Source organism: Aegilops tauschii, chromosome 1, assembly GCF_002575655.3.
Source record: "Aegilops tauschii subsp. strangulata cultivar AL8/78 chromosome 1, Aet v6.0, whole genome shotgun sequence".
NCBI classification, from domain to species: Eukaryota; Viridiplantae; Streptophyta; class Magnoliopsida; order Poales; family Poaceae; genus Aegilops; species Aegilops tauschii.
In genome coordinates this window covers 401,523,242-401,550,479 of record NC_053035.3, presented here as the reverse complement: position 1 = coordinate 401,550,479, position 27,238 = coordinate 401,523,242, and the positions used below count along the sequence as shown (strand labels likewise).

At 48.8% G+C, this 27,238-nt stretch overlaps 1 protein-coding gene across 1 annotated transcript; it reads right to left on the bottom strand.

Moving 5' to 3' along the window:
* Positions 1-258: 258 nt before the first annotated feature.
* On the bottom strand, positions 259-25,290 carry LOC109755416 (uncharacterized). Its single transcript, XM_073499229.1, has 4 exons — positions 22,068-25,290; positions 18,903-18,921; positions 1,740-1,856; positions 259-732 (listed from the first exon to the last, which is right to left on the bottom strand). The coding sequence occupies exons 1-3, from the start codon at positions 22,725-22,727 to the stop codon at positions 1,765-1,767; spliced, it is 771 nt and encodes a 256-aa protein (XP_073355330.1). The 5' UTR covers positions 22,728-25,290; the 3' UTR covers positions 259-732; positions 1,740-1,764.
* Positions 25,291-27,238: the final 1,948 nt, after the last annotated feature.

Genomic DNA, 27,238 nt, shown 5'->3' with positions numbered 1-27,238 from the left:
CCATTTTTCAGTTGGGCAATATAAAAAAAACCCGAGAGTTTTGACTTATGGATCATCAGAATCTCTAGTTGAACATATTCAAAAGTCAATTTACCAAAATGCGATAATGTCCACATGTACCATCTCTGCAGCTCGTCCTCAAGGCATCCTAACTGAAAAGAGAATAAAAACTGGCATGCACACTCCAAGACCAGCCACAGTTCACGACATATTTAAACCACTCCAAAATACCGATTGAGGAACATGCCAATGCCCAGGATGAAGCTTATCCCCAGATTCCAATCATTCCATAACAATGCCAGAGCACATTGGTTTAAGCTTACAAGCCCGCCATTCATTCAGTTCAAACTTCAAAGTAAGCATTCTCAGGTGAACACAAGATTTCAGATTCCAGATCAGTCTAGGCATAATGATCCAGAATTCTAACTTCCAAAAGATATAATTCATTCGAAGTTAAGAGGGCATAACGTTGCATCATGCCATCGTTTTTTACATACTGAATTGATGAAGGAATCAACCATTGTACTGAATTCAACAGCGCACAAGTAAATCCAAAATATGGTAAGCTTCCCGCCACACTTTTTGCCCAAACTGTGACTGAGGAAGTGCATCAGCATATCCTAATATACCCAAACTTCTCAAGGAATTCCCCCCAAAATGAGATTTCAGGAAAGTACCACCATTAGCTTCCTAATCCTCCAAAATAACTCTGATTTGACATTTTCGAGTAACCTGCAAACCAAAATATAAACATGAGTCTCGTCGAGATCTTTGTCATGATTCTGAAAACAAATACATACTCCCTGCGTCTCAAAATTCTTATCTTAGATTTGTCTAGATACGGATGTATCTAATACTAAAACGTGACTTGATACATCCGTATCTAGACAAATCTAAGACAAGAATTTTGGGACGGAGGGAGTACTAGAGACATCAAAATACTGGCATGGAGAGAACACCTGACATAAACAAAAGATTTTTGTTCCTTTAATTTCTTCGTGGGCTCAATATAAACACACGTAAACACAAACATGAGTTGAGAAGTACACAACAGCACAAACAGATTCCAGTTCATACTGCTTTAGAGCAATTACAAAATGTGATGCCATCTGCAGACTGCAAACATGCTTTGTTTACTCACTGTTGCAGCCAAAATTATGACATGGTCTTATGACAAAGTAGCTATTAAGTTTCATGCACTAACCAGAAGACCAAAAGTCCAAAACTGATGGAGAAGGTTGGGCAATCCACCTATACTTCAACACCCCCTCTAATGCATGACATGATAAGGCCTAAACGTGGATAGAAAGGGGTGAACCCAAGGTTGGGTAATCCACCTATACTTCAACACCCCCTTTAAATTATGGAAGCGAGATTTGAACCCCAAGAGTAGTAGAGCCAAAAGGTCCAAACTCATGGGGAAAGTTGGTCAATCCACATATACTTCAACAGTAGCAAGAACAAGCAGCAAGTTTAGGTAAGATCATAAGATCAGTAGGTGTTAATAATATATTAATGATGAAAAACAATGGATCATGCATAACCCCTTTGATGTTTCACACTCCAAGTTTAACTTTGTAATAATAAGTCATGCCTGGTGAATCAGAAAAGTGCACCACAATAGGATTTGGGCTGTGATGAATAATACTCCCTCCTTTTCAAAATAAGCTAAAATCACGACACTTATTTTAGAACAGAGGGAGTACATGAAACAAGGAGAGCTAGTTACGAGAAAGTACCATAAGAAAGATTAGCCGGTGCACTTCATTTCAACAGTTCTATTTCGACATGCAAATTCTCCCTTTTGACAGTGTTTGGCGATACCTCACTTTTACGGGTGTTTTTCTTGCTCCAACCTGCAACAATGAAAGCAAGAACTTAAACAACTATAACACCGTATACATTATCTGCATAGTATAAATGACTTGAAATGGCAAAGGAGAATGAGACATTGGACAGATTACAGTAACTAGATGAATAAAATGCATATAGACATACAAATATCCAATCAAACAAACAAACAAATACACATGTTCCCTAGTCTGCCCTGATACACAATATGGATGTGGTGACATCGAAAATTTCAGAAACAGGGATAGAAACAACAATGCGCTCAGGGCCGGTCCTGAGATTCTGGGGGCCCGGGGCGGAAAAAGATTCGGGGGCCCTTTAATATAATGAGAACATCTGAAAAAATCGCTGAAACATTGGGTATCAAATCTGGTCGATCATTCTAATGATGTGCAAATTTTCATAAAGAAATGTCATCTGCACTGTCCTTACTGAAGAAAATACAGTCTAACCTACGATCCATTCAATCAGATTTTTATATAATTGGATTTATTGACTATTTTACTAAGAATACCGCGGATGTCATTTCTTCACCAAACTTCACACGGGAGTAGAACGGTCGACCATGTTTGATACCCTAATTAAATTCTAGGTTTTTTTTGTCTTGATATTTTTTGAACCCTATCTTCATAGAGGGTTCACGAGCACCCAAGAGCTACAAATCGTCTTCCTGACATAATAGCCAATATTTGTATATATAAGATATACCAAGAAAACATTTCAAATGCATCAATATTGCATCGACTAAGTTGTACATATTACGTTCAAAAATTCTGAACATTCTTAGATGCATAATTTCTTCTCAATGGATAAAATTGCAGGATGCATATATTCTTTATAGATTAGATGGCCATGCCGAAATTTGAAGAAACAAGTAGTAATTCAAAAATTACTCAATCAACAGAATAAATCTTACCGATGATAATGTGAAACTTGCAAATTACAAATGCATGAAGCTGAATAATATCTATCACTCAGCAGTGTCCAATCAGTCGATCATCATTCTGCTGTTGCAATATAAAAGACACAATATCGATGTCATCTATGAAAATCTGTAGATCACCAAGTCACATAAAGGCTATTAGGCTACCTTCTCTGCCATTCGTGATGTAGCCGCGCGGACAGCAGAAGACTGCCGACTGCCACCGGGCGTCCCTGTGGCCGGATGGATGTTGTTCGCCCTTTTCCTGGCGGCCGCTGCAAGGAGGTGACAGGCCCGGCCCTGAGGGGGGGGCAGGGGGGCGGCCGCCCCGGGCCCCCGAGATGGAAGGGGCCCCCAAATCAGGCATGCATGTATAGAGGGAAAAAAAAGCGATGTTGCATGTTCCACCGTGCAGTGCCTGGCCCAACAGATCCGTAAGCCCACACAGAGGACTCCTGAAATCGAGCAACGCTGCCAATCACGCACGACGCTCGCGCTGATCAATCGCACGATCTAATTGCTATTTTGCCTAATCGCGTCATCGCCTTAATTACGACGCCGTCGCCTTGCCTGATCGCATCGCCATTAGCTCACCTCCTTGCAGCGGCCGCCAGGAAAAGGGCGAACAACATCCATCCGGCCACAGGGACGCCCGGTGGCAGTCGGCAGTCTTCTGCTGTCCGCGCGGCTACATCACGAATGGCAGAGAAGGTAGCCTAATAGCCTTTATGTGACTTGGTGATCTACAGATTTTCATAGATGACATCGATATTGTGTCTTTTATATTGCAACAGCAGAATGATGATCGACTGATTGGACACTGCTGAGTGATAGATATTATTCAGCTTCATGCATTTGTAATTTGCAAGTTTCACATTATCATCGATAAGATTTATTCTGTTGATTGAGTAATTTTTGAATTACTACTTGTTTCTTCAAATTTCGGCATGGCCATCTAATCTATAAAGAATATATGCATCCTGCAATTTTATCCATTGAGAAGAAATTATGCATCTAAGAATGTTCAGAATTTTTGAACGTAATATGTACAACTTAGTCGATGCAATATTGATGCATTTGAAATGTTTTCTTGGTATATCTTATATATACAAATATTGGCTGTTATGTCAGGAAGACGATTTGTAGCTCTTGGGTGCTCGTGAACCCTCTATGAAGATAGGGTTCAAAAAATATCAAGACAAAAAAAACCTAGAATTTAATTAGGGTATCAAACATGGTCGACCGTTCTACTCCCGTGTGAAGTTTGGTGAAGAAATGACATCCGCGGTATTCTTAGTAAAATAGTCAATAAATCCAATTATATAAAAATCTGATTGAATGGATCGTAGGTTAGACTGTATTTTCTTCAGTAAGGACAGTGCAGATGACATTTCTTTATGAAAATTGGCACATCATTAGAATGATCGACCAGATTTGATACCCAATGTTTCAGCGATTTTTTCAGATGTTCTCATTATATTAAAGGGCCCCCGAATCTTTTTCCGCCCCGGGCCCCCAGAATCTCAGGACCGGCCCTGGGAGGTGAGCTAATGGCGATGCGATCAGGCAAGGCGACGGCGTCGTAATTAAGGCGATGACGCGATTAGGCAAAATAGCAATTAGATCGTGCGATTGATCAGCGCGAGCGTCGTGCGTGATTGGCAGCGTTGCTCGATTTCAGGAGTCCTCTGTGTGGGCTTACGGATCTGTTGGGCCAGGCACTGCACGGTGGAACATGCAACATCGCTTTTTTTTCCTCTATACATGCATGCCTGATTTGGGGGGCCCTTCCATCTCGGGGGCCCGCGGCGGCCGCCCCCCCTGCCCCCCCTCAGGGCCGGGCCTGAATGCGCTGGTATAGAAATATAGAAACAACACTGAAATGATAATAAGGTGGCACACAAGCTCCATATAACAGCATTGAGAGGGAAGGTGCGCACGGCAAGATACCTTCGAGCTCCCAACAGCAATTTTTGGGGAGACACGTCTGGGTTGTGCATGAGAGGAAGCACATACATATTAATAATATGTTCTACATATTTAATATAGACACGATTTCGATACTGAGCAGAGGATGCAGCAGGTATCACAACTCAACACAAAGATGATAGGCTGATATATAAAGGCAACTTATTTTGTGTAACGCCCGGATAATTAAGCTACAGTAATCCCACGCTAATGGTGCCACGTCACCACGGTTACTGTTGTTAACCTCGCGATGATTCGAAACCGTTTCGAAAATTAAATTCAAATTAATGTCAATAACAAAAGTTTTCAAATATTAAAATAAAAATATTCGGGAGATGCCATATTTTGTCTAAGTAAATATGGTGTGGTAAACACATTTTTATAAAATGTCTAAATAGTTTAAATTGAAATAAAACAGAAAAGCAAATAAATAAAAGAAAAGAAATTAAAAAAGAAAAGAAGACAGAACAAAAAACAAAAAACAAAAGCCCCCCCCCCCACTGGACCTAGCCCAACTGGGCCAACCTCCAGCCGCCCGAATGGGCCGGCCCACCTCTCTCCCCTTATCCACTCCCCAGTCCCCCCCCCCACCGACAGCCACCTCCCACTCCCCCCAAAATAACTCCTCTGCCTCCCCCGATCGGGATCGAGGAGGAGGCGCTCGACCCCGTCGCCGACCGCCGCCGCCGGCCTCGCCCTCGCCTCGCCAGAGCGCTGCCTCGCCGGCCTGCCTCCTCCTCCTCGCCGGACTGCGCCTCGTCACCGCATCGCCGTCGTCCCTGTCTCCCCCTCGACCCCCACTGCCGTGACCCTGCATACCCACGGTGAGGCCACCGGCCTCCGTCGCCCGCCCCCTCTCCTCTCGGTCACCGCCGCCCCGCTCGCGCTCCGGCGCGCCCAGACGCGCTCGCCCGCGCGCCCGTGTCGACCTCGCGCCGCGCGCCCCCCCTTTCCCCCGTGCGCCCCGCGCCCGAGCTCCGGACGGGCTCGCGTCCGCTGCGCTCCTCTCCGTGCCGCCCTGCCCGCGGGCTGTGCCGCCGCCGTCCCGCTCCAGCCACTCCGGCCCCGACGCCTTTCCCTCCTTCGGCGACCCCGCCCGCACGCCCGCAGCCTCGCCTCCGCCGTTCGCCTCTGCTCTGCCCGCGCTGCTCCGCCGCCGCTCCGGTGGCTCGTCGGAGCCCCGCCTCCCCTGGCCCTGGCCGCCGGCGCCGGCGTGCGCCGTGCGCGCCCAGCGCCCCGCCCCGTTGCCCGTTCGGGCCGTGCCCGATAACCCGCACCCGCATCGCCCCCCTCTGGGCCACTGCCAGGTGGGCCTCGCCCCACCTGAGCCACTGCCCCTCTGGGCCCGAACCCTCTGGGCCACTGCCAAACGGGGCCCAGCCCCAGAACGAATATACAAAAAAATAAAAATAAATAATAATAATAATAAAAATAAATAAAATAAATTAATAATAATAATACATTAATTAATAAAGTTAATAAATAAAATAAAATAAAAATAAATAAAATAAATTAATAATAATAATAATAAGAATACATTAATTAATAAAGTTAATAAATAAAATAAATTAATAATAATAAGAATAAATTAATTAATAAAAATTAATAAATAAATAAATAAAGAAAATAAAAGTTAAAAATAATTTTAATTAATTAATTAATTAATTAACTAAATTAATTAAGTTAATTAATCCTGTTTAAATTAATTAAATAGTAATTATTTAGCTAAACACTAATTAACCTAAATAGTGAATGACAGGTGGGTCCCACTGGACCCACATGTCAGTTTGACTTAGTCAACCCCTGTTGACTGCTGATGTCAGCATGACATCATGCTGATGTCATAAATCCATTTTCGAATTAATTTAAATGATTAATTAAATTCCAGAAATTAATAAAATCTTTAGAAAATCATATCTTTTAATCCGTAAATCGGATTAAAATATTTTCAACATGAAAGTTGCTCAGAACGACGAGACGAATCCGAATACGCAGTCCATTCGTCCACCACACCTCCCTAACCTATCGAACTAGCAACTTTCCCCCTCCGGTCCGTTTGTCCGAAAACGTGAAACATCGGGAATACTTCCCGGATGTTCCCCCCCTTCGCCGGTACCACCTACTGTCGCGTTAGGACACACCTAGCACCGCTCATTGTCATGTCACGCATCGTCATGCTTATGTTTGCATTGTATTTACTGTTTCTTCCCCCTCTTCTCTCCGGTAGACTACGAGACAGACACTGCTGCTGCCCAGTTCGACTACGGAGTTGACGACCCCTCCTACTTGCCAGAGCAACCAGGCAAGTCCCCCCCCCTTGATCACCAGATATCGCCTGTTCTTCTCTATACTGCTTGCATTAGAGTAGTGTAGCATGTTACTGCTTTTCGATATCCTATCCTGATGCATAGCCTATCCTTGCTACTACTGTTAATACCTTTACCTGCAATCCTACATGCTTAGTATAGGATGCTAGATTTCCATCAGTGGCCCTACATTCTTGTCCATCTGCTGTGCTATACTATCGGGCCGTGATCACCTGGGCGGTGATCATGGATATATACTTAAATACTATATACATGACACATGTGATGACTAAAGTCGGGTCGGCTCGTAGGAGTACCCGCGAGTGGATCTTTGTGGCGGAGCGACAGGGCAGGTTGAGACCGCCTAGGTGAGAGGTGGACCTGGCCCTGGTCGGCGTTCGCGGTTACTTAACACGCTTAACGAGATCTTGGTATTTGATCTGAGTCTGGCCATTTGGTCTATACGCACTAACCATCTACGTGGGAGTAGTTATGGGTATCCCGACGTCGTGGTATCAGCCGAAGCTCTTTTGACGTCAGCAACTGAGTGGCGCGCGCCGCATTGGACCGTAAGCTCGCGCTTGTATTAAGGGGGCTAGGTCTGCTTCCGGCCGCGTACGCAACGTGCAGGTGTGCATAGGGCGATGGGCCCAGACCCCTGCGCGCATAGGTTTACACCGGCGTGCTGACCTCTCTGTTGAGCCTAGGTGGGGCTGCGACGTGTTGATCTTACGAGGCCGGGCATGACCCAGAAAAGTGTGTCCGGCCAAATGGGATCGAGCGTGTTGGGTTATGTGGTGCACCCCTGCAGGGAAGTTTATCTATTCGAATAGCCGTGTCCCTCGGTAAAAGGACGACCCGGAGTTGTACCTTGACCTTATGACAACTAGAACTAGATACTGAATAAAATACACCCTTCCAAGTGCCAGATACAACCCGGTGATCGCTCTCTAACAGGGCGACGAGGAGGGGATCGCCGGGTAGGATTATGCTATGCGATGCTACTTGGAGGACTTCAATCTACTCTCTTCTACATGCTGCAAGATGGAGATGTCCAGAAGCGTAGTCTTCGACAGGACTAGCTATCCCCCTCTTATTCTGGCATTCTGCAGTTCAGTCCACTGATATGCCCCTTTACACATATACCCATGCATATGTAGTATAGCTCCTTGCTTGCGAGTACTTTGGATGAGTACTCACGGTTGCTTCTCTCCCTCTTTTTCCCCTTTCCTTTCTATCTGGTTTTCGCAACCAGATGTTGGAGTCCAGGAGCCAGACGCCACCGTCGACGACGACACCTACGACACTGGAGGTGCCTACTACTACGTGCAGGCCGCTGACGACGACCAGGAGTAGTTAGGAGGATCCCAGGCAGGAGGCCTGCGCCTCGTTCGATCTGTATCCCAGATTGTGCTAGCCTTCTTAAGGCAAACTTGTTTAACTTATGTCTGTACTCAGATATTGTTGCTTCCGCTGACTCGTCTGTGATCGAGCATTTGTATTCGAGCCCTCGAGGCCCCTGGCTTGTATTATGATGCTTGTATGACTTATTTATGTTTTAGCGTTGTGTTGTGATATCTTCCTGTGAGTCCCTGATCTTGGTCGTACACATTTGCGTGCATGATTAGTGTACGGTCAAATCGGGGGCGTCACAAGTTGGTATCAGAGCCGACTGCCTGTAGGAATCCCCCTTTCCACACTCCTTGGCCGAAGTCGAGTCTAGACATTACAAAACTTTTACTAACATGGCTGTGTGTCTTACGGGCCCACGTCGCCATTGGGTGGTACTAGGATCTTTTACTCCTCGACCTTTACTCTGGGACTCTAAACTCTCTTCTACTCGGATTAAAACGAATTTACTAACTCTAACACTAGGATCCCGTGACCGCATTCACCCCGAAGTTGGATAAGCCATAGTTGTTTCTTAGAGTAGTATTTTGAACAATTCACACACTGTCATTTGACTCCTTTGAAACGTCTTTGCTTTCAGATGGAACCCACGAGGCAGGTCGTTCGCCACACGATGGCCATTGGTGCCTCGGGATCACCTGCGGTGCTAGCTGAGATGATGACCTATCTGGGTTATCGCTGGCACCCTGAGTACACCGTCTACGAGGAGTACCAGGACTTTAACCTGGAGCAGTACCGTGCCATCGTCCACCTCTACTCTCGGGAGTATGACTCCACTACTGTGCTGCACACCGCACATGGTGTTGGTGTGACCATCGATATGGCTGTCCACGATGCTGCCTATGCTGCTCTGACACGTCTTCGTGGAGAGTATCGGGAGTTGGACACCTCCCCTTTCAGGCACATAGCTATCGCATCTGATGTTGGTGCGGAGGGATACTATACTGCTGCCTACTCCACTGTCACCCGAGAGCCCTTCTACCATCAGAACCTGGTTCTGCATGCTGATGGGCTGGATCGAGCTAACCGAGCTCTTCGCCACGAGATGTACACCACCCGTCAGCACCTTTACTGTGCTCTGACGCTGCTGCACCCCTTTGTCCGATCTGGACAGGTACCACGTACTGCGATCTACCCAGCCAGGACCGTGATGCCCCACGGTGTCGGTTGGCCAGAGGTGGGAGGCTACTCTCCCGACTTGGTCCTCTTCTGCCACCTGAGCGTCGGGCTCTACACCTGAGTATCCGTGCCCCCCAGTCTGCTGACGTGGAGCGCTATCCGTTGCCTCACTACCAGCTGTCGGGCTACGATTACCTCCACAGTACCTCTTGGGACTGATGTAGGCTTGCTTGTAGTGTTAGATGCAGTCGCCGTGAGCCTGTGTGCCGCCTATGATGTTTTAGTCTATGCACTGAACTCTGTGTACTGAACTCTATGCATGACCCCTTTTGTAAGTTATGCCGACTACTATGTAGTAGCTATCGTGCTCCTCTCGTTATGCATGTTTCATCATGAATGATTCTTGTCTTTGCAAATATTTCTCAATGCTGAACTACCCCTGTTATATATTAGCAGGATGGTTAGACCAGGTGGTCGTGGTCGTGGTGGCAATGCCCCACCACCACCTGAGTACATGGCTGGTATGATCCAACAGTTTGAACTGAACCGCCAGTTCATGGAAAGTATGATGGCTCAGTTTCCTCGCCCCAATATGAACCAGCAGCCAGCCCAAGTGACTCTTCAAGATTTCATACGCCTCAACCCAACCATCTACCGCAGCTCAACTCAGCCTCTGGATGCTGATGACTGGCTCCGTGACATCACCTATGAGATGGAGTCTGCTGATGTAGCCCCTGCCAGCTATGTCACCTTTGCTTCCTTCTTCTTGAAGGGACCCGCAGCTCAAAGGTGGGACAGCCACAGGCGTACTCTGCCAGCTGGAACAATCATCACATGGCCAGACTTCCAAGCAGCTTTCCGTGCCCGCTTCATTCCTCAGGGAGTCATGGACCGGAAGAAGCGTGAGTTCCGCAACCTCACCCAAGGCAACAAAACTGTTGAAGCTTATCAGCGGGAGTTTCTGGACTTATCTCGCTATGCTGAAGAGGACATTGCAACTGATGCACGCAGACAGGAGAAGTTCGGTGATGGCCTTCAAGCTGACATCAAGCTCGCACTTCTAGTGCATGACTTTGCTGATTTCGCCACCTTGGTGAACAAGGCCATCAATGTCGAAACTGGTCTGCAGGAATACCAGAGCTCTCACAGGCGCAACCGTGACACGGGCTCATCTTCAGGCTCGCCCGCACAGAAGCGTAAGATATGGATCCCGAACAGCATGTACCGTCCAAATGCATCTGCGCCAAGGCAGACCTATGCTGCACCTCGTCTGCCTCCACCACCATCTAGGCAGTCAAGACTTCCAGCTCCACCGTCCCAAGCCCCTGTTCCCACTCCCAATAATGGTCTGTGCTACAAGTGTGGGCAACCAGGTCACCATGCCAGGGACTGCAATCAGAATCAGAATCAACTTGCCCTTCCAGCAACGGTCCGTGGTAACAACCAGCCACGCAACAACAATGCTAAGTCTTATGGTCGTGCTCATGCCAACCACGTTGATCTCAACGAAGCTCAAGACCAGCCTGCTACTGTGATGGGTACACTCCTCGTAAATTCAGTACCAGCATCCGTTTTATTTGATACAGGTGCATCGCATTCATTCATGTCAGAAGATTTTGCATACAAGCACGACGTTAAATGTGAGGAGATGAACACCTCTGTATTGGTCAAAACCCCCGTGGGACAGTGTCAAACCTCCTTGGTTGGCATCGATGTCCCCGTGGAAATCGAAGGGCTGGAATTCTATGCCTCTCCCATTATCCTGAAGTCGTCTAACATCGACCTCATTTTGGGTATGGATTGGTTGAAAGCGCATACTGCTTCTATAGTTTGCGCCACTAAGACCGTCCATCTGCTACACCCTTCAGATGAGATAGTTACTTACCAAGCCCATCTGGTGCAAAATGCCGAGGCAAGGCTCTATGCATTGAATGCATTGAATGCTGCACCACTCGAGGGCATTGAAAACATTCCCGTCGTGCGTGAATTCCTCGACGTCTTCCCTGAAGAACTTCCAGGGATTCCCCCTGCTAGAGCTGTCGAATTCATCATCGACTTGAAACCAGGCACCACTCCTATAGCCAAGCGACCCTACAAAATGCCGCCGCATGAACTCCTTGAGCTTAAGGAGGAAATCGACAAATCTCTTCGCAAAGGATTCATTCGCCCAAGTTGCTCTCCGTGGGGAGCACCTTCTCTCTTTGTCAAGAAGAAGGATGGGACAAACCGGTTAGTTCAAGACTACCGTCCTATAAACCAAGCTACCATTCAGAATAAATACCCTCTTCCTCGGATCAACGATCTATATGATCAACTGGCGGGTTCGTCAGTGTTCTCTAAGCTCGACTTGAGGTTGGGTTACCACCAGATCCGTGTTCGCGAAGAGGATATCCCAAAGACCGCCTTCGTGACTCGTTATGGTTCATACGAGTACACCGTCATGTCTTTCGGTTTAACCAATGCTCCAGCCACCTTCTCTCGTCTGATGAACTATATATTCATGGTTTACCTCGACAAGTTCGTCGTGGTTTATCTGGATGATATCCTGGTATTTTCCAAGAACGAAGAAGAACATGCTGAACATCTTCGACTTGTGCTGGAAAAGCTACGAGAGCATCAACTATATGCCAAGTTCTCCAAATGTGAATTCTGGCTACCGGAAGTAACCTATCTTGGGCATGTCATCTCTAAGGATGGTATTGCCGTCAACCCCGAGCGAGTTCAGGCTATTCTTGATTGGACTCCTCCCAAGAACGTTAAGCAAGTCAGAAGTTTTCTCGGTCTCGCCAGCTATTGCCGTCGATTCGTCGAGAACTTCTCCAAGATCACCAGACCTCTGACTAACCTGTTGCATAAGGGCGTCAAGTTCCAATGGACAGACAAATGTCAGGAAAGTTTCCAGGCACTCAAAGTCAAGTTGACTTCTGCCCCAGTTCTAGCTCCACCGGATACTAAGAAGGACTTCGTCATTTACTGCGACGCTTCCCGTCAAGGATTAGGCTGTGTCCTAATGCAAGACCGCAAAGTGATTGCTTATGCCTCTCGGCAATTGCGCCCTCATGAAGAGAACTACCCAGTTCACGACCTCGAACTTGCTGCTGTCATTCATGCGCTGAAGCAGTGGCGACATTACCTTCTCGGTAATCGTTGCGAGATCTTCACCGACCACCAAAGTCTGAAGTATCTGTTTACTCAGCCAGAACTGAACCTCCGTCAGCAGAGATGGATGGAGCTTGTTGCAGACTTTGACTTGGGTATTTCCTATACGCCAGGCAAGGCTAATGTAATGGCTGATGCCTTGAGCCGCAAGTCTTACTGCAACCACCTCCAGGTTCACAAAGTTCAGCCCTCGCTTGTTGAAGAATTCAGGAAGCTGAACCTCCATATTGTTCCTCCGGGTGCACTCGCTCCCCCTCCTAAGGAGTTTCGCAAGATGAACCTCCGTGTTGTTCCCCAGGGTTCCCTCAATACCCTGGCCGTCGGACCAGATCTTCTGGACTCCATCAAGAGAATACAGGGATATGACTCTGAAGCCCACAAGATTAAACGCTACCTCGCAGAAGGAAAGCCCTCATTCTTCACCATTGCTGAAGATGGCACCTTATACTTCAAGGGCCGCCTAGTGGTGCCATGTGCCGAGAAAAACCTGGATATGACACAGGAAGTTATGAAAGAAGCTCATGATACGCCTCTATGTATCCATCCTGGTAGTACAAAGATGTACCAAGACATCCGTCAGAGATTCTGGTGGTCTAATATGAAGCAAGACATTGCTCGTTATGTTGCTGAGTGTGACGTTTGCCGTCGTATCAAAGCAGAACACCAAAGGCCTGCTGGAACTCTGCAACCTATCTCTATTCCTGAATGGAAATGGTACCATGTTGAGATGGACTTCGTCACTGGATTTCCCAAATCACAGAAAGGTAATGATGCTATTCTTGTCGTCATTGACCGGCTTTCCAAAGTTGCACATTTTCTGGCAGTCAAAGAAACGATCACTGCTAGCCAGTTGGCAACGCTCTATATGTCCAGGATTGTTTCACTCCACGGTATTCCATTGGTTATCAGTTCAGACCGTGGCAGCTTATTCACTTCAAGGTTCTGGGCAAGTTTCCAAGAAGCTATGGGAACTCATCTGTCATTCAGTACCGCGTTTCATCCTCAATCGCAAGGACAAGTTGAACGCGTCAACCAAGTTCTCGAAGATATGCTTCGAGCTTGTGTTATTTCCTTCGGCAAGAAATGGGAGGAATCTCTCCCGTATGCTGAGTTCTCTTATAATAATAGCTATCAAGCTAGTCTGAAGATGGCCCCCTTCGAAGTGTTATATGGACGAAAGTGCCGAACCCCTCTGAACTGGTCAGAAACTGGGGAACGTCCACTCTTCGGTCCGGATATTATCCAAGATGCCGAAGAACAAGTCCGCATTATCCGTGGGAATCTCAAGACTGCTCAGTCACGTCAGAAGAATCAGTATGACCGTCATCATAAAGACATGGTCTATCAACCTGGCGAAAAGGCTTATCTTCGAGTCACACCTATGAAGGGTGCTCACCGCTTCGGAATCAAGGGCAAACTAGCTCCTCGATATATTGGCCCATTCCTTATTCTCGAAAGGCGTGGAAAGGTGGCATACCAACTGGAGCTACCGCCGAACCTTTCTCAGGTTCACGATGTGTTCCATGTGTCACAGCTCCGCCGTTGCTTCAAGGACCCAATCCGACCTGTGGATCATGAAGTGCTCGAATTGCAGCAAGACCTCTCCTATAAGGAGCATCCGGTCCGCATTCTCGACCAAGGTGAACGCCGCACACGTCAGAAGGCGATCAAGTTTCTCAAAGTCCAGTGGTCGCACCATTCTGAAGATGAGGCCACTTGGGAACGCGAGGATCGCTTGCGTGATGAATACCCCGCACTGTTTCCTTCTACCTCCTAAAATCTCGGGATGAGATCTCTTGTAGTGGAGGAGATTTGTAACGCCCGGATAATTAAGCTACAGTAATCCCACGCTAATGGTGCCGCGTCACCACGGTTACTGTTGTTAACCTCGTGATGATTCGAAACCGTTTCGAAAATTAAATTCAAATTAATGTCAATAACAAAAGTTTTCAAATATTAAAATAAAAATGTTCGGGAGATGCCATATTTTGCCTAAGTAAATATGGTGTGGTAAACACATTTTTATAAAATGTCTAAATAGTTTAAATTGAAATAAAATAGAAAAGCAAATAAATAAAAGAAAAGAAATTACAAAAAGAAAAGAAGACAGAACAAAAAAAAACAAAAGCCCCCCCACTGGACCTGGCCCAACTGGGCCAACCTCCAGCCGCCCGAATGGGCCGGCCCACCTCTCTCCCCTTATCCACTCCCCAGTCCCCCCCTACCGACAGCCACCTCCCACTCCCCCCGAAATATCTCCTCTGCCTCCCCCGATCGGGATCGAGGAGGAGTCGCTCGACCCCGTCGCCGACCGCCCCCGCCGGCCTCGCCCTCGCCTCGCCGGAGCGCTGCCTCGCCAGCCTGCCTCCTCCTCCTCACCGGACAGCGCCTCGTCACCGCATCGCCGTCGTCCCCGTCTCCCCCTCGACCCCCACTGCCATGACCCTGCATACCCACGGTGAGGCCACCGGCCTCCGTCGCCCGCCCCCTCTCCTCTCGGTCACCGCCGCCCCGCTCGCGCTCCGGCGCGCCCAGACGCGCTCGCCCGCGCGCCCGTGTCGACCTCGCGCCGCGCGCCCCCCCTTTCCCCCGTGCGCCCCGCGCCCGAGCTCCGGACGGGCTCGCGTCCGCTGCGCTCCTCTCCGTGCCGCCCTGCCCGCGGGCTGTGCCGCCGCCGTCCCGCTCCAGCCACTCCGGCCCCGACGCCTTTCCCTCCTTCGGCGACCCCGCCCGCACGCCCGCAGCCTCGCCTCCGCCGTTCGCCTCTGCTCTGCCCGCGCTGCTCCGCCGCCGCTCCGGTGGCTCGTCGGAGCCCCGCCTCCCCTGGCCCTGGCCGCCGACGCCGGCGTGCGCCGTGCGCGCCCAGCGCCCCGCCCCGTTGCCCGTTCGGGCCGTGCCCGATAACCCGCACCCGCATCGCCCCCCTCTGGGCCACTGCCAGGTGGGCCTCGCCCCACCTGAGCCACTGCCCCCCTGGGCCCGAACCCTCTGGGCCACTGCCAAACGGGGCCCAGCCCCAGAACGAATATACAAAAAAATAAAAAATAATAATAATAATAATAATAAATAAAATAAATTAATAATAATAATAATAATAAGAATACATTAATTAATAAAGTTAAGAAATAAAATAAAAATAATAATAATAATAATAATAAATAAAATAAATTAATAATAATAAGAATACATTAATTAATAAAGTTAATAAATAAAATAAAAATAAAAATAAAATAATAAATAAAATAAATTAATAATAATAATAATAATAAATTAATTAATAAAAATTAATAAATAAACGAATAAAGAAAATAAAAATTAAAAATAATTTTAATTAATTAATTAATTAATTAATTAACTAAATTAATTAAGTTAATTAATCCTGTTTAAATTAATTAAACAGTAATTATTTAGCTAAACACTAATTAACCTAAACAGTGAATGACAGGTGGGTCCCACTGGACCCACATGTCAGTTTGACTTAGTCAACCCCTGATGACTGCTGATGTCAGCATGACATCATGCTGATGTCATAAATCCATTTTCGAATTAATTTAAATGATTAATTAAATTCCAGAAATTAATAAAATCTTTAGAAAATCATATCTTTTAATCCGTAAATCGGATTAAAATATTTTCAACATGAAAGTTGCTCAGAACGACGAGACGAATCTGACTTCGCAGTCCGTTCGTCCACCACACCTCCCTAACCTATCGAACTAGCAACTTTCCCCCTCCGGTCCGTCTGTCCGAAAACGCGAAACATCGGGAATACTTCCCGGATGTTCCCCCCCTTCGCCGGTACCACCTACTGTCGTGTTAGGACACACCTAGCACCGCTCATTGTCATGTCACGCATCGTCATGCTTATGTTTGCATTGTATTTACTGTTTCTTCCCCCTCTTCTCTCCGGTAGACTACGAGACCGACACTGCTGCTGCCTAGTTCGACTACGGAGTTGACGACCCCTCCTACTTGCCAGAGCAACCAGGCAAGCCCCCCCCTTGATCACCAGATATCGCCTGTTCTTCTCTATACTGCTTGCATTAGAGTAGTGTAGCATGTTACTGCTTTTCGATATCCTATCCTGATGCATAGCCTATCCTTGCTACTACTGTTAATACCTTTACCTGCAATCCTACATGCTTAGTATAGGATGCTAGATTTCCATCAGTGGCCCTACATTCTTGTTCGTCTGCTGTGCTATACTATCGGGCCGTGATCACCTGGGCGGTGATCATGGATATATACTTAAATACTATATACATGACACATGTGATGACTAAAGTCGGGTCGGCTTGTAGGAGTACCCGCGAGTGGATCTTTGTGGCGGAGCGACAGGGCAGGTTGAGACCGCCTAGGTGAGAGGTGGGCCTGGCCCTGGTCGGCGTTCGCGGTTACTTAACACGCTTAACGAGATCTTGGTATTTGATCTGAGTCTGGCCATTTGGTCTATACGCACTAACCATCTACGTGGGAGTAGTTATGGGTATCCCGACGTCGTGGTATCAGCCGAAGCTCTTTTGACGTCAGCAACTGAGTGGCGCGCGCCGCATTGGACCGTAAGCTCGCGCTTGTATTAAGGGGGCTAGGTCTGCTTCCGGCCGCGTACGCAACGTGCAGGTGTGCATAGGGCGATGGGCCCAGACCCCTGCGCGCATAGGTTTAGACCGGCGTGCTGACCTCTCTGTTGAGCCTAGGTGGGGCTGCGACGTGTTGATCTTACGAGGCCGGGCATGACCCAGAAAAGTGTGTCCGGCCAAATGGGATCGAGCGTGTTGGGTTATGTGGTGCACCCCTGCAGGGAAGTTTATCTATTCGAATAGCCGTGTCCCTCGGTAAAAGGACGACCCGGAGTTGTACCTTGACCTTATGACAACTAGAACTGGATACTGAATAAAATACACCCTTCCAAGTGCCAGATACAACCCGGTGATCGCTCTCTAACAGGGCGACGAGGAGGGGATCGCCGGGTAGGATTATGCTATGCGATGCTACTTGGAGGACTTCAATCTACTCTCTTCTACATGCTGCAAGATGGAGATGTCCAGAAGCGTAGTCTTCGACAGGACTAGCTATCCCCCTCTTATTCTGGCATTCTGCAGTTCAGTCCACTGATATGCCCCTTTACACATATACCCATGCATATGTAGTATAGCTCCTTGCTTGCGAGTACTTTGGATGAGTACTCACGGTTGCTTCTCTCCCTCTTTTTCCCCTTTCCTTTCTATCTGGTTTTCGCAACCAGATGTTGGAGTCCAGGAGCCAGACGCCACCGTCGACGACGACACCTACGACACTGGAGGTGCCTACTACTACGTGCAGGCCGCTGACGACGACCAGGAGTACTTAGGAGGATCCCAGGCAGGAGGCCTGCGCCTCGTTCGATCTGTATCCCAGTTTGTTCTAGCCTTCTTAAGGCAAACTTGTTTAACTTATGTCTGTACTCAGATATTGTTGCTTCCGCTGACTCGTCTGTGATCGAGCATTTGTATTCGAGCCCTCGAGGCCCCTGGCTTGTATTATGATGCTTGTATGACTTATTTATGTTTTAGAGTTGTGTTGTGATATCTTCCCGTGAGTCCCTGATCTTGGTCATACACATTTGCGTGCATGATTAGTGTACGGTCTAATCGGGGGTGTCACATTTTGGGACGGAGGGAGTATATATAAAGGCAACAAAAGTGATAATAATAGGTAGTCACAAGGGCCATGCAACATACTCCGTCCGTTCCATATTACTTGTCGCTGATTTAGTAGGGAGTAGCTGCTACTAGGATAAGAGGTGGCAGGTTCTAATTAGATTTAAAGGGCAGCAGAACCAGAAGATGAACAGACTAGAACATACTCAGCCTTTCACTTGAGCTATATTCCATCCACACCCTATTCTTCCTATCTGCGCTTATTTTGTTTCTAGTACTGGTGGATCACAACAAAAAGACTCCAAGCACTACCCTCCCTCAAATTCACCTCAATTTTCCCCCACTTTTCCTAAATTCTAGCACAATCAGTGCATGGGGAGGATCCTACATGAGCCTCCAAGGCTCCAAGCACATAATTTCACAAGACACTTTAAAATGAAATGTGTCCAATGGACCAATCTAACAGTTATATAGTGATGGTATACTTGCTTTCACCACTTCCAGGACTCAAGCAAATGTGAATGTTACCTGCAGATGGAACTTGGCTCGAACGCAAAGGGTTCCTAGACCTGATCGCTAGGGAATGGGCGAAGGGTGTAGGCGGTAGGACCGCGGTCGAGCGTTGGCAAAATAAGATTAGGAGTTTGAGAAGCTTCTTACGGGGTTGGGCTAAACACCTTAGTGGGGTATATAAGATTGAGAAGGACAGGCTCGTCTCTCTTATTCAGAATCTGGACGTTAAGGCTGAATCGACGATCTTGATGCCTGATGAGCTCCAGGTTAAAACTGAAGCAGAGAAGAGGTTGAAAGAACTTCTCCGCGAAGAAGAATTGAAGTGGGCTTTGCAGGCTAAGGTTCGCAAAGTGGTCCAAGGGGACGCGAATACTCAATTCTTTCATCTGATTGCTAATGGTAAGCACAGAAAGAAGAGAATTTTCCAACTTGAACAAGATGAGGACACTATTTTAGGACAGGATAACCTAAAAACATATATAACCGAGTATTATAGGCAGCTATTTGGACCTCCGGAGGATAATTGTGTATCTCTCGATGAGTCCAGAAATGAGGATGTGCCTCAACTTTCGGCTGCTGAAAATGATATTCTGGTTGCCCCGTTTTCGGAGAAGGAGGTGTTTGATGCTATAGCACAGTTGAAAAACAATAAGGCTCCCGGACCAGATGGATTTCCGGTGGAGTTCTACAAGAAGTGCTGGCATATTATCAAGGGGGATTTGCTACCTATGTTTCGTGATCTGTTCTCTGGACAACTTCAATTATTTCACTTGAATTTTGGAACTATCACACTGCTTCCGAAGAAGACGGATGCTGTGAGAATTGAGCAGTTCAGGCCGATCTGCCTTCTCAATGTTAGTTTTAAAATTTTCACCAAGGTCGGGACTAATAGGCTCACACAGATTGCGCATTCTGTGGTGCAACACTCCCGAACTGCTTTCATGCCGGACAGAAACATCCTTGAAGGGGTGGTCGTCCTTCATGAAACGCTCCATGAAATCCATTCCAAGAAGTTAGATGGTGTCATTTTTAAGGTGGATTTCGAGAAAGCGTACGATAAGGTTAAATGGCCATTTCTCCAACAGGCATTGCGTATGAAAGGCTTTGATGAATCCTGGCGACGCCAGGTTGAATCCTTTACGCAAAAAGGGAGTGTGGGAATTAAAGTGAATGACGATATTGGTCATTACTTCCAGACACATAAAGGCCTAAGACAAGGAGATCCGATGTCCCCTATCTTGTTTAACATTGTGGTTGATATGTTAGCCATCTTGATAGGAAGGGCTAAGGAGAATGGTCAAGTGGGTGGCTTGGTCCCTCATCTGGTTGATGGAGGTGTATCCATCCTTCAGTACGCTGATGATACAATCATCTTTATGGAGCATGACCTGGCCAAGGCGAGAAATATGAAGCTGGTGTTATGCCTCTTCGAACAATTGACCGGATTAAAGATTAACTTTCATAAGAGCGAGCTGTTCTGCTTTGGTAGAGCCAAAGACGAACAGGAGGCTTATCGGCAATTGTTTGGGTGCGACTTGGGGGATTTACCTGTCTCTTACCTAGGTATTCCAATCCACCATAGAAAGCTGACCAATAGAGAATGGAAGTGCATCGAAGATCGGTTTGAGAAGAAACTGAGTTGTTGGAAGGGTAAGCTCATGTCTTATGGAGGCCGATTAATTCTGATTAATTCGGTGCTCACGAGTATGCCTATGTTTCTCTTATCGTTCTTTCAAGTCCCAGTTGGTGTTAGGAAAAGACTGGACTTTTATCGATCGCGTTTCTTTTGGCAGGGTGATGATCTAAAAAGAAAATACAGACTTGCAAAATGGGATATCATCTGTAGACCGAAAGACCAAGGGGGTCTTGGTATTTAGAATCTTGAAGTTAAGAACAGATGCCTTCTAAGCAAGTGGCTGTGGAAGCTTTCTTTTGAGACTGATGCCATGTGGGCCCAAATCCTTCGAAGCAAGTACCTACAGACAAAGTCCTTGTCTCAGGTCACAGTCAGGCCAACTGACTCGCCTTTCTGGAAAGGCCTGATGAAAGTCAAACAATCTCTGTTTAATAGGACAAAGGTTGTTATTGGCAACGGCGCTAGTACACGCTTCTGGGAGGATACTTGGCTCGGCGAGACACCCTTGGCCATTCAATATCCGTCGTTATATCGCATTGTTCAACGACGTGAGGTGTTCGTTGCTACGGTGTTTCAGTCAACCCCCCTTAATATTCAGTTCAGACGGTCGTTAGTGGGCAATCGTTGGGAAGATTGGCTCCGTCTAGTTCGGAGACTAATGGATGTCCATCTCTCTCAACAACCCGATGTATTACACTGGAAACTGACTAGGTCTGGAGTATTGACGGTTAAATCAATGTATATTGATGTAATTAATTCGAGCTCCATTCCTACCTCCAAGCATGTTTGGGCTGTCAAAGTTCCGTTGAAAATAAAAGTGTTTATGTGGTTTGTCCATAAACAGGTTATTTTAACCAAGGATAACTTGATTAAGCGTAATTGGACAGGACCTACGAGGTGTAGCTTCTGTGATCGGGACGAGACGATTAAACATCTCTTTTTTGATTGCCCTTTTGCCAGAGTACTTTGGCGGACGGTTCACATCGCTTTTAATATTACTCCACCGAATTCTGTCACTACGTTATTTGGGACATGGCTCACTGGGATTGAGCTGGACTTAGCGAGACATATTCGTGTTGGAGTTTGCGCTTTGTTGTGGACTATCTGGACTTGCAGAAATGATTTGGTTTTTAACAGAACATCACGTATTCACTTTTTGCAGGTTATTTTCCGAGCCACGGCTGTGATCCGTTCATGGTCGCTACTCACTCAGATGGAGGCCAGGGAGCATTTGGTTACTGGATCTATCCGCTGGGAGATGGTAGCTCAGGATATCTTCAACCGGTTTGGATGACGGTCATGTAATAGGATAGGCAATTAGTTTACCTATCTATCTTTAGCCAGCCGGTTGTGGCGTCCTATTTTGGCTAGTCTGTGTGTCCAGCCTCTTTAGCTCTGTGTGAGCTGTCTTTTTATTACTTTTCAGTCGGAGACTATGGAACCTTGTTAGAACCTTATTTCTCGTTAATAAGATGGCCTTATGCATCACTCTGATGCAGAGGCCGGGGAGATCCCCTTTTCGAAAAAAAAGATGAAACTTGGCTTGACTCCAGCCACGTCGGGAGCACACATGGTAGTAGGGGGAGATCGGGCACAGCTATAGCTAGACCAGAAATCCCAGTTATCTTCTTAGTAACCATATCGACGCCAAGAATTTTGTCGCCGCAGGCAAGGTACACGATGTTGGCTTTCAGTGGGTTGATGGCGGCAATTGCCAGCATTTGCTCCAAGGGTGCCGAACAGGGGAGTGCATCATCCCAAATTGGAGCAAACGCCGTCTCATGGTCCAGCGTCCAGGAGCTGTCCCCGTCGTCGAGCGAGAAGAAGCTGATCACATACGGCTTCTCCTTGGACGCCTCGACGTAGCGCATCTTCCCCTCGCTGCCCCCCATGCGCCGGTGGCTGCCCAATGTCCTCATCGACGCCATGCCGTTCAGGTCAGGGAGCTCGTTGCCTCTCGGCAGCTGGACGGACCGGAGCTCCGGACGGTCGCTGAGGGGGTCCACGGAGATGGCGCCCCAGCTGTCGTCGATCCACCACAGGCGGTCGCCGAAGGCCACCACGGCGTTGCCGATGTCCATCTTCCGCCCAGCGGGCAGCGGGGACGGCAAGCCCGTCACTTTGTCCCACTTCCCCGTCTCCGAGAGAAACCGGCGCATGACGAAGCCCCCCTCGCCCTCCTCCCGGGCTCCGACAGTAAACATCTCTGCCACCGCGTACCTATCAGGCGACCCGTCGCCGCCCTGGGACTGGGTGAGGAGGCCGAGGTGGCGGCAGGCGGAGGTCCTCTTGGTGCCGTCGAGGTCCGGGAGGCGGTACAGCTCGCCGGTGAGCGGGTTGCAGGCGAAGCGGACCACCTCCGGGTCCACGTCCGTGCCGGCCCAGGAGAGGCTGCGGAACTGGGAGGACAGGGGGAGGGCGTCGAGGCCGCCGAGGGCGTGCGCGTCGAGGCGGGCGTGGCAGAAGCGCACGAGGAGGAGGCCGTCGGAGCTGGCGGCGGCGACCTGGCCCGAGACGAACCCGAGGTGCGCGGGGAAGGTGAGGCCGGCGACGGGCGGGGGCTCGCAGTCGCCGGCGCTGAAGGTCACGCCCGGCGCCGGCGCCCCGGACTCGTCCACCGACGCGCGCTGGATCAGGGCCCACGGCGGGCGCGGGCGGGAGCGCGCCGTGCAGAGGGAGCGGCGGAGGCCGGCCGCGGCGCCGGGCAGGCGGCGGATGTTGGCGCTGCCTCTCGCAGCGCTGCTTCTTCTTCTCTACCTTGCAACTCTCTCAGCTCAAGGATTCTCTCGAGAAAACATGCAAGTGCTAGAGGTAGAAGGGAAACGTTTAAAAATTCAGCCGGTCTCCCGGTCACGCAGCTCACGCTCGCTCTCTCGCTTACAGCAGCCACGTGCAAAGCTGGGGCCACCAAGAATTCACGTCTCCTTTATATCCTTATCTTTTCACAGCTCCATACAACCACTCATTTGCATCTCGTCTTCCACCGCACACAACGAGCGAGATCTCATCTATTCTTCTCCTTTCTGCTCGCCGGCTACGGAAGCCATGCCACTACTGTGCCACCGTGTCTTGTTCAACGCCGGCGAGGTAGTCATCGTCACGCTCCTATCCAGCCGCACCGCGGACCACTCGGAGCGGCCGGAGGTGCGGGGACCCCGGGTGCCGTGCTGCGACGAGCAGTGGGAGGTGTTGGACCTCGAGCGGACGAGCTGCGACGGGCTTCTCCGGCGTCGATTGGCAGCTTCGACCCAAGCAACAACCTTCTGCATCCGGTGCTGGAACCAGCGAGTCCCGGTGCTACCACCGGCTGCAGCGATGCTGGAACCAGCTCGACGGCAAGCTGCAACCCGGCTGCGTCGAGTGCTGGAACCAGCGATCTCCGATGCTACTACCGGCTATGTCGGGTGCTGGAACCAGCTTTATTTTTTGCTGGAACTTGCTAATTTTTTTGCTACATGTCTTCTTTTTTGATTTTTGCTTCCTGTGGTTTTGCCTGGAACCGAACGTGCCTCGCACCGCCGACGTCGTTTTTTTGCTGGAACCAGCTTTTTATTTTGCTGGAACTTGCTACATTTTTTCCTACATCGACTTCTTCATTTTGGTGGTGATGGGTGGTGTTTTTGCTACAACCCGCGACTACAAAAGTTACAACCGGTGAGCTTTTTTGCTACGATGGTGACGGGGTGGCGGCACCGGCGAGCTATCTTTGCTGGAACCACACACTCTTTTTGCTACGACTGGCTATTTTTTTGCTGCTGCTGCGAGTTAGTACTTTTTTTTACGAGCTCGTTGTCGGCGTGTTACGACCGGCGACCGACGCCACCGGAGCTGCGGCCGTCTCCATGGGGACCTGCAATAGCTGGCGCACGCTGCTGCATGGACGACGGCGAGAAACACAGGAGGCGGCAGCAGCGACGCCGACCTGCTGGGACGACGACGACTGGCGGCGGGGGAGGCGACAGGTGAGACGCGCCGGGCGGTGCTTCGAGGCCCCAGGAACGTCGCTAGTCCATGGCGGCGCGGTGGAAGCTTTTTTTTTCTGAAAAGGAGATGACATCTGAATGGAGGGAGGGGAGAGAATCGTGTGGCTACGTGACGTTTGATCGGACGATGCTGGTGCGACCGGCCCAAATTTCGGCCGGCGCACCGGCGCCTATCACTCGCGGAGGTAGAAGAAGAGTACACAGAAACTTTGTGGCACCGCACAACTTGTGACTTTTCGGTTTCTCTATTCTCTTGGCTCAATGCACTGGGATTACAAAGCTTAAGTAGCCAGACAAACCTTGTCTAGCACGCACCCACTAACCACTACCTATCATGCACACACGCATACACTCTGCATGGAACACACACGGTCAAGCCACACACCGGCTGATCCGATTAATACTCAACACTAACAGCAAACACACGTAGAACTTGAGTCACTTCCAAGTTTCAGTTGACCCGGCGCATGCCACAACTAACTGCGTCCGTTTCTTTCTCCATCTCCAACTGCCACGCAACTCGGACGCTCGGACTCCACGGAGTAATACGCATGCAGCTAACACATCCATGCAGACTGCTAACAAACCCAACGGCACATGCAGCACGGTGCCATGCGACGCACAACTTGACATGACTAACTGGCCGTCCACATGCTGCCTGGCTAACTACCACTAGCTTTCATACACACACTGATCTCATCTATGTGAGTGTATGACCGCAGCTTAGTGGATGAACATGACACTAAATAAATATGATGAAAAAACAAAACAACAAGGTTAATTCTAACAGCGGAGCATTCTGCCGCGGGTGGGGCGGCTCGGTGCCGGTGCGGTGGTGGCGGTACGGTGTACAGACCGGAGTGGAGGAGGGTTTTTGGAGTGGGAGCGCGCCGAGCTCGGGGGAGGTGGGTTGCGGGTTTAGGGTTCACGCGAGGACTGCTGTGGACTGGTTCCAGCGAATGCCCGCCCGGTGCTGGCTGACGTTTTCGGCATTTCCCTCTCTTCCCTTTGAGTTTTGACCGAGCTGTCTGTTCGAATTCGCTCCGTGACCGGTCCATCGGTCACGCAAGCCACCTCCTGTCCTGTGGGCTGTGGTTCTGCAGAGTAGCATTGTTCTGATCCAAACCGAAATCGAAATCGCTCCATGACTGGAAAACGGAAGAAACAGCAGGCACATGCTTCCTCCGGTCTGCCAAATTACTTGTACATCACGTTAAAAAAAAGAGTACTTCCACGTAATTTGTATACACCTCGAGATGCTACTGTACAATAAAAAAGAAACCCCATAGCCTTCTTTTTTTGAGCTAAAGAAACCGCATAGCCAGGAAACCGCATGGCCAGCCTCAACCCACTCATCAAACAAGTGTAAAAACAGTGTTAGGCTTAGAAAATAAATAAAAACAGTGTTGTGGCCGTGGCAACAGGAGCCAGCCGCGAGAGGAGAATCGACCAGATCCGCGGGAGAGGCATCTCTCATTTTCCAATCGGCCTATCACCCCTTTTCATTAATTTCTTAACGGAAATATTTATCCAGTACAAGTCCAAATAGCCAATAACGAAAAAGAAGAGGAACGGGAAAGGGGAAGCAAGTCATGACTGTTGACGTATAATGTGATGTCTAGTCTCTTCCGTCAGATCGGTCTTTTGGTTGCATTGGCTAGAGCATGCACTTCTACATGATATTGGAGCCAAGAGGTCTTGAGTTCAGAACCCGGCTGACGTAATTAAATTGCGGCACACTTTCGCAAGACCCGGCTGGCGCAATTAAATTACAGCCCACTTTCGGTCCACGTTTAGGTTTGAGGGAGCCACACGTGAGAGAAGGTGTTGACGTATAATGTTCTTTTGGGGACGCCCGGGACGGGCCGTGTCGTGGCGTATCTGCTGGTCATCGGCATATCTACGAACACGGAGGCGGTGCTCGCGTGTGGTGTTGTGGGCACTCGCTGATGGTCCAAAGGGAATTTCCTTTTGGTGTTATGAGGAGGTTCATATTGCCAACTGCATCATCTAGCCTTGATGAGTAATAAGGGACGGACCGGTGGTTTTGTTTCCAGTGAAGTGCATATTTTGCATATGCGAAACTTCGACCTTGTTCTGCTTGTAGTTCGGACGGACAGGAGGCACAGTCCCTCCTTTTCTGTATACAAAAACAATGTTCTTTTCATGTTCTTGAGTTGCTAGAAAGATCCGTGGTGGTAACAAAATTCTTTGGAAAAAGCAGTGTTTCAAGCGGGAACATTTGCTTAACGATTTAGTACGAAAACTGTGCACAAGAATAAAGGTTACTTCACTCTTTTAACATTAATAATTTAACAGTGTGGTCTGAAGTACCCAAGACCCGGAGCAGTGCTTTTTAATTGAATACCAATCGTGTCTCGCCTTCACTTTTCGTTCCTTAGTCATTGGGAAGTGATAGGCGCCGGCAGTCCGGCCGAACAGTTGCGCCGGACTAGCCCCAGCCGCCTGATTTGGTCCCCCCTCGATGTCTTCTTCCCCTGAATAAAAATCCACCCCCACCACGGGCCACCACGGGTAGAGCACCGCGCCACCTCCCGGCTCGCTGCTTCCACACCTCAAAAGGCGTGCCTGCCCCCGCCGTCGTGGCCATGGCCGACGAGCTCCGGCGAGGTCCCGCCTATGGCCGTCGGGATTGCAGCACCGCCGCCGGTGGTCCTAGCGTGCGGTCACAATGGATGCAGCTCTAACGCTGACCAGTTCCAGCACGTAGT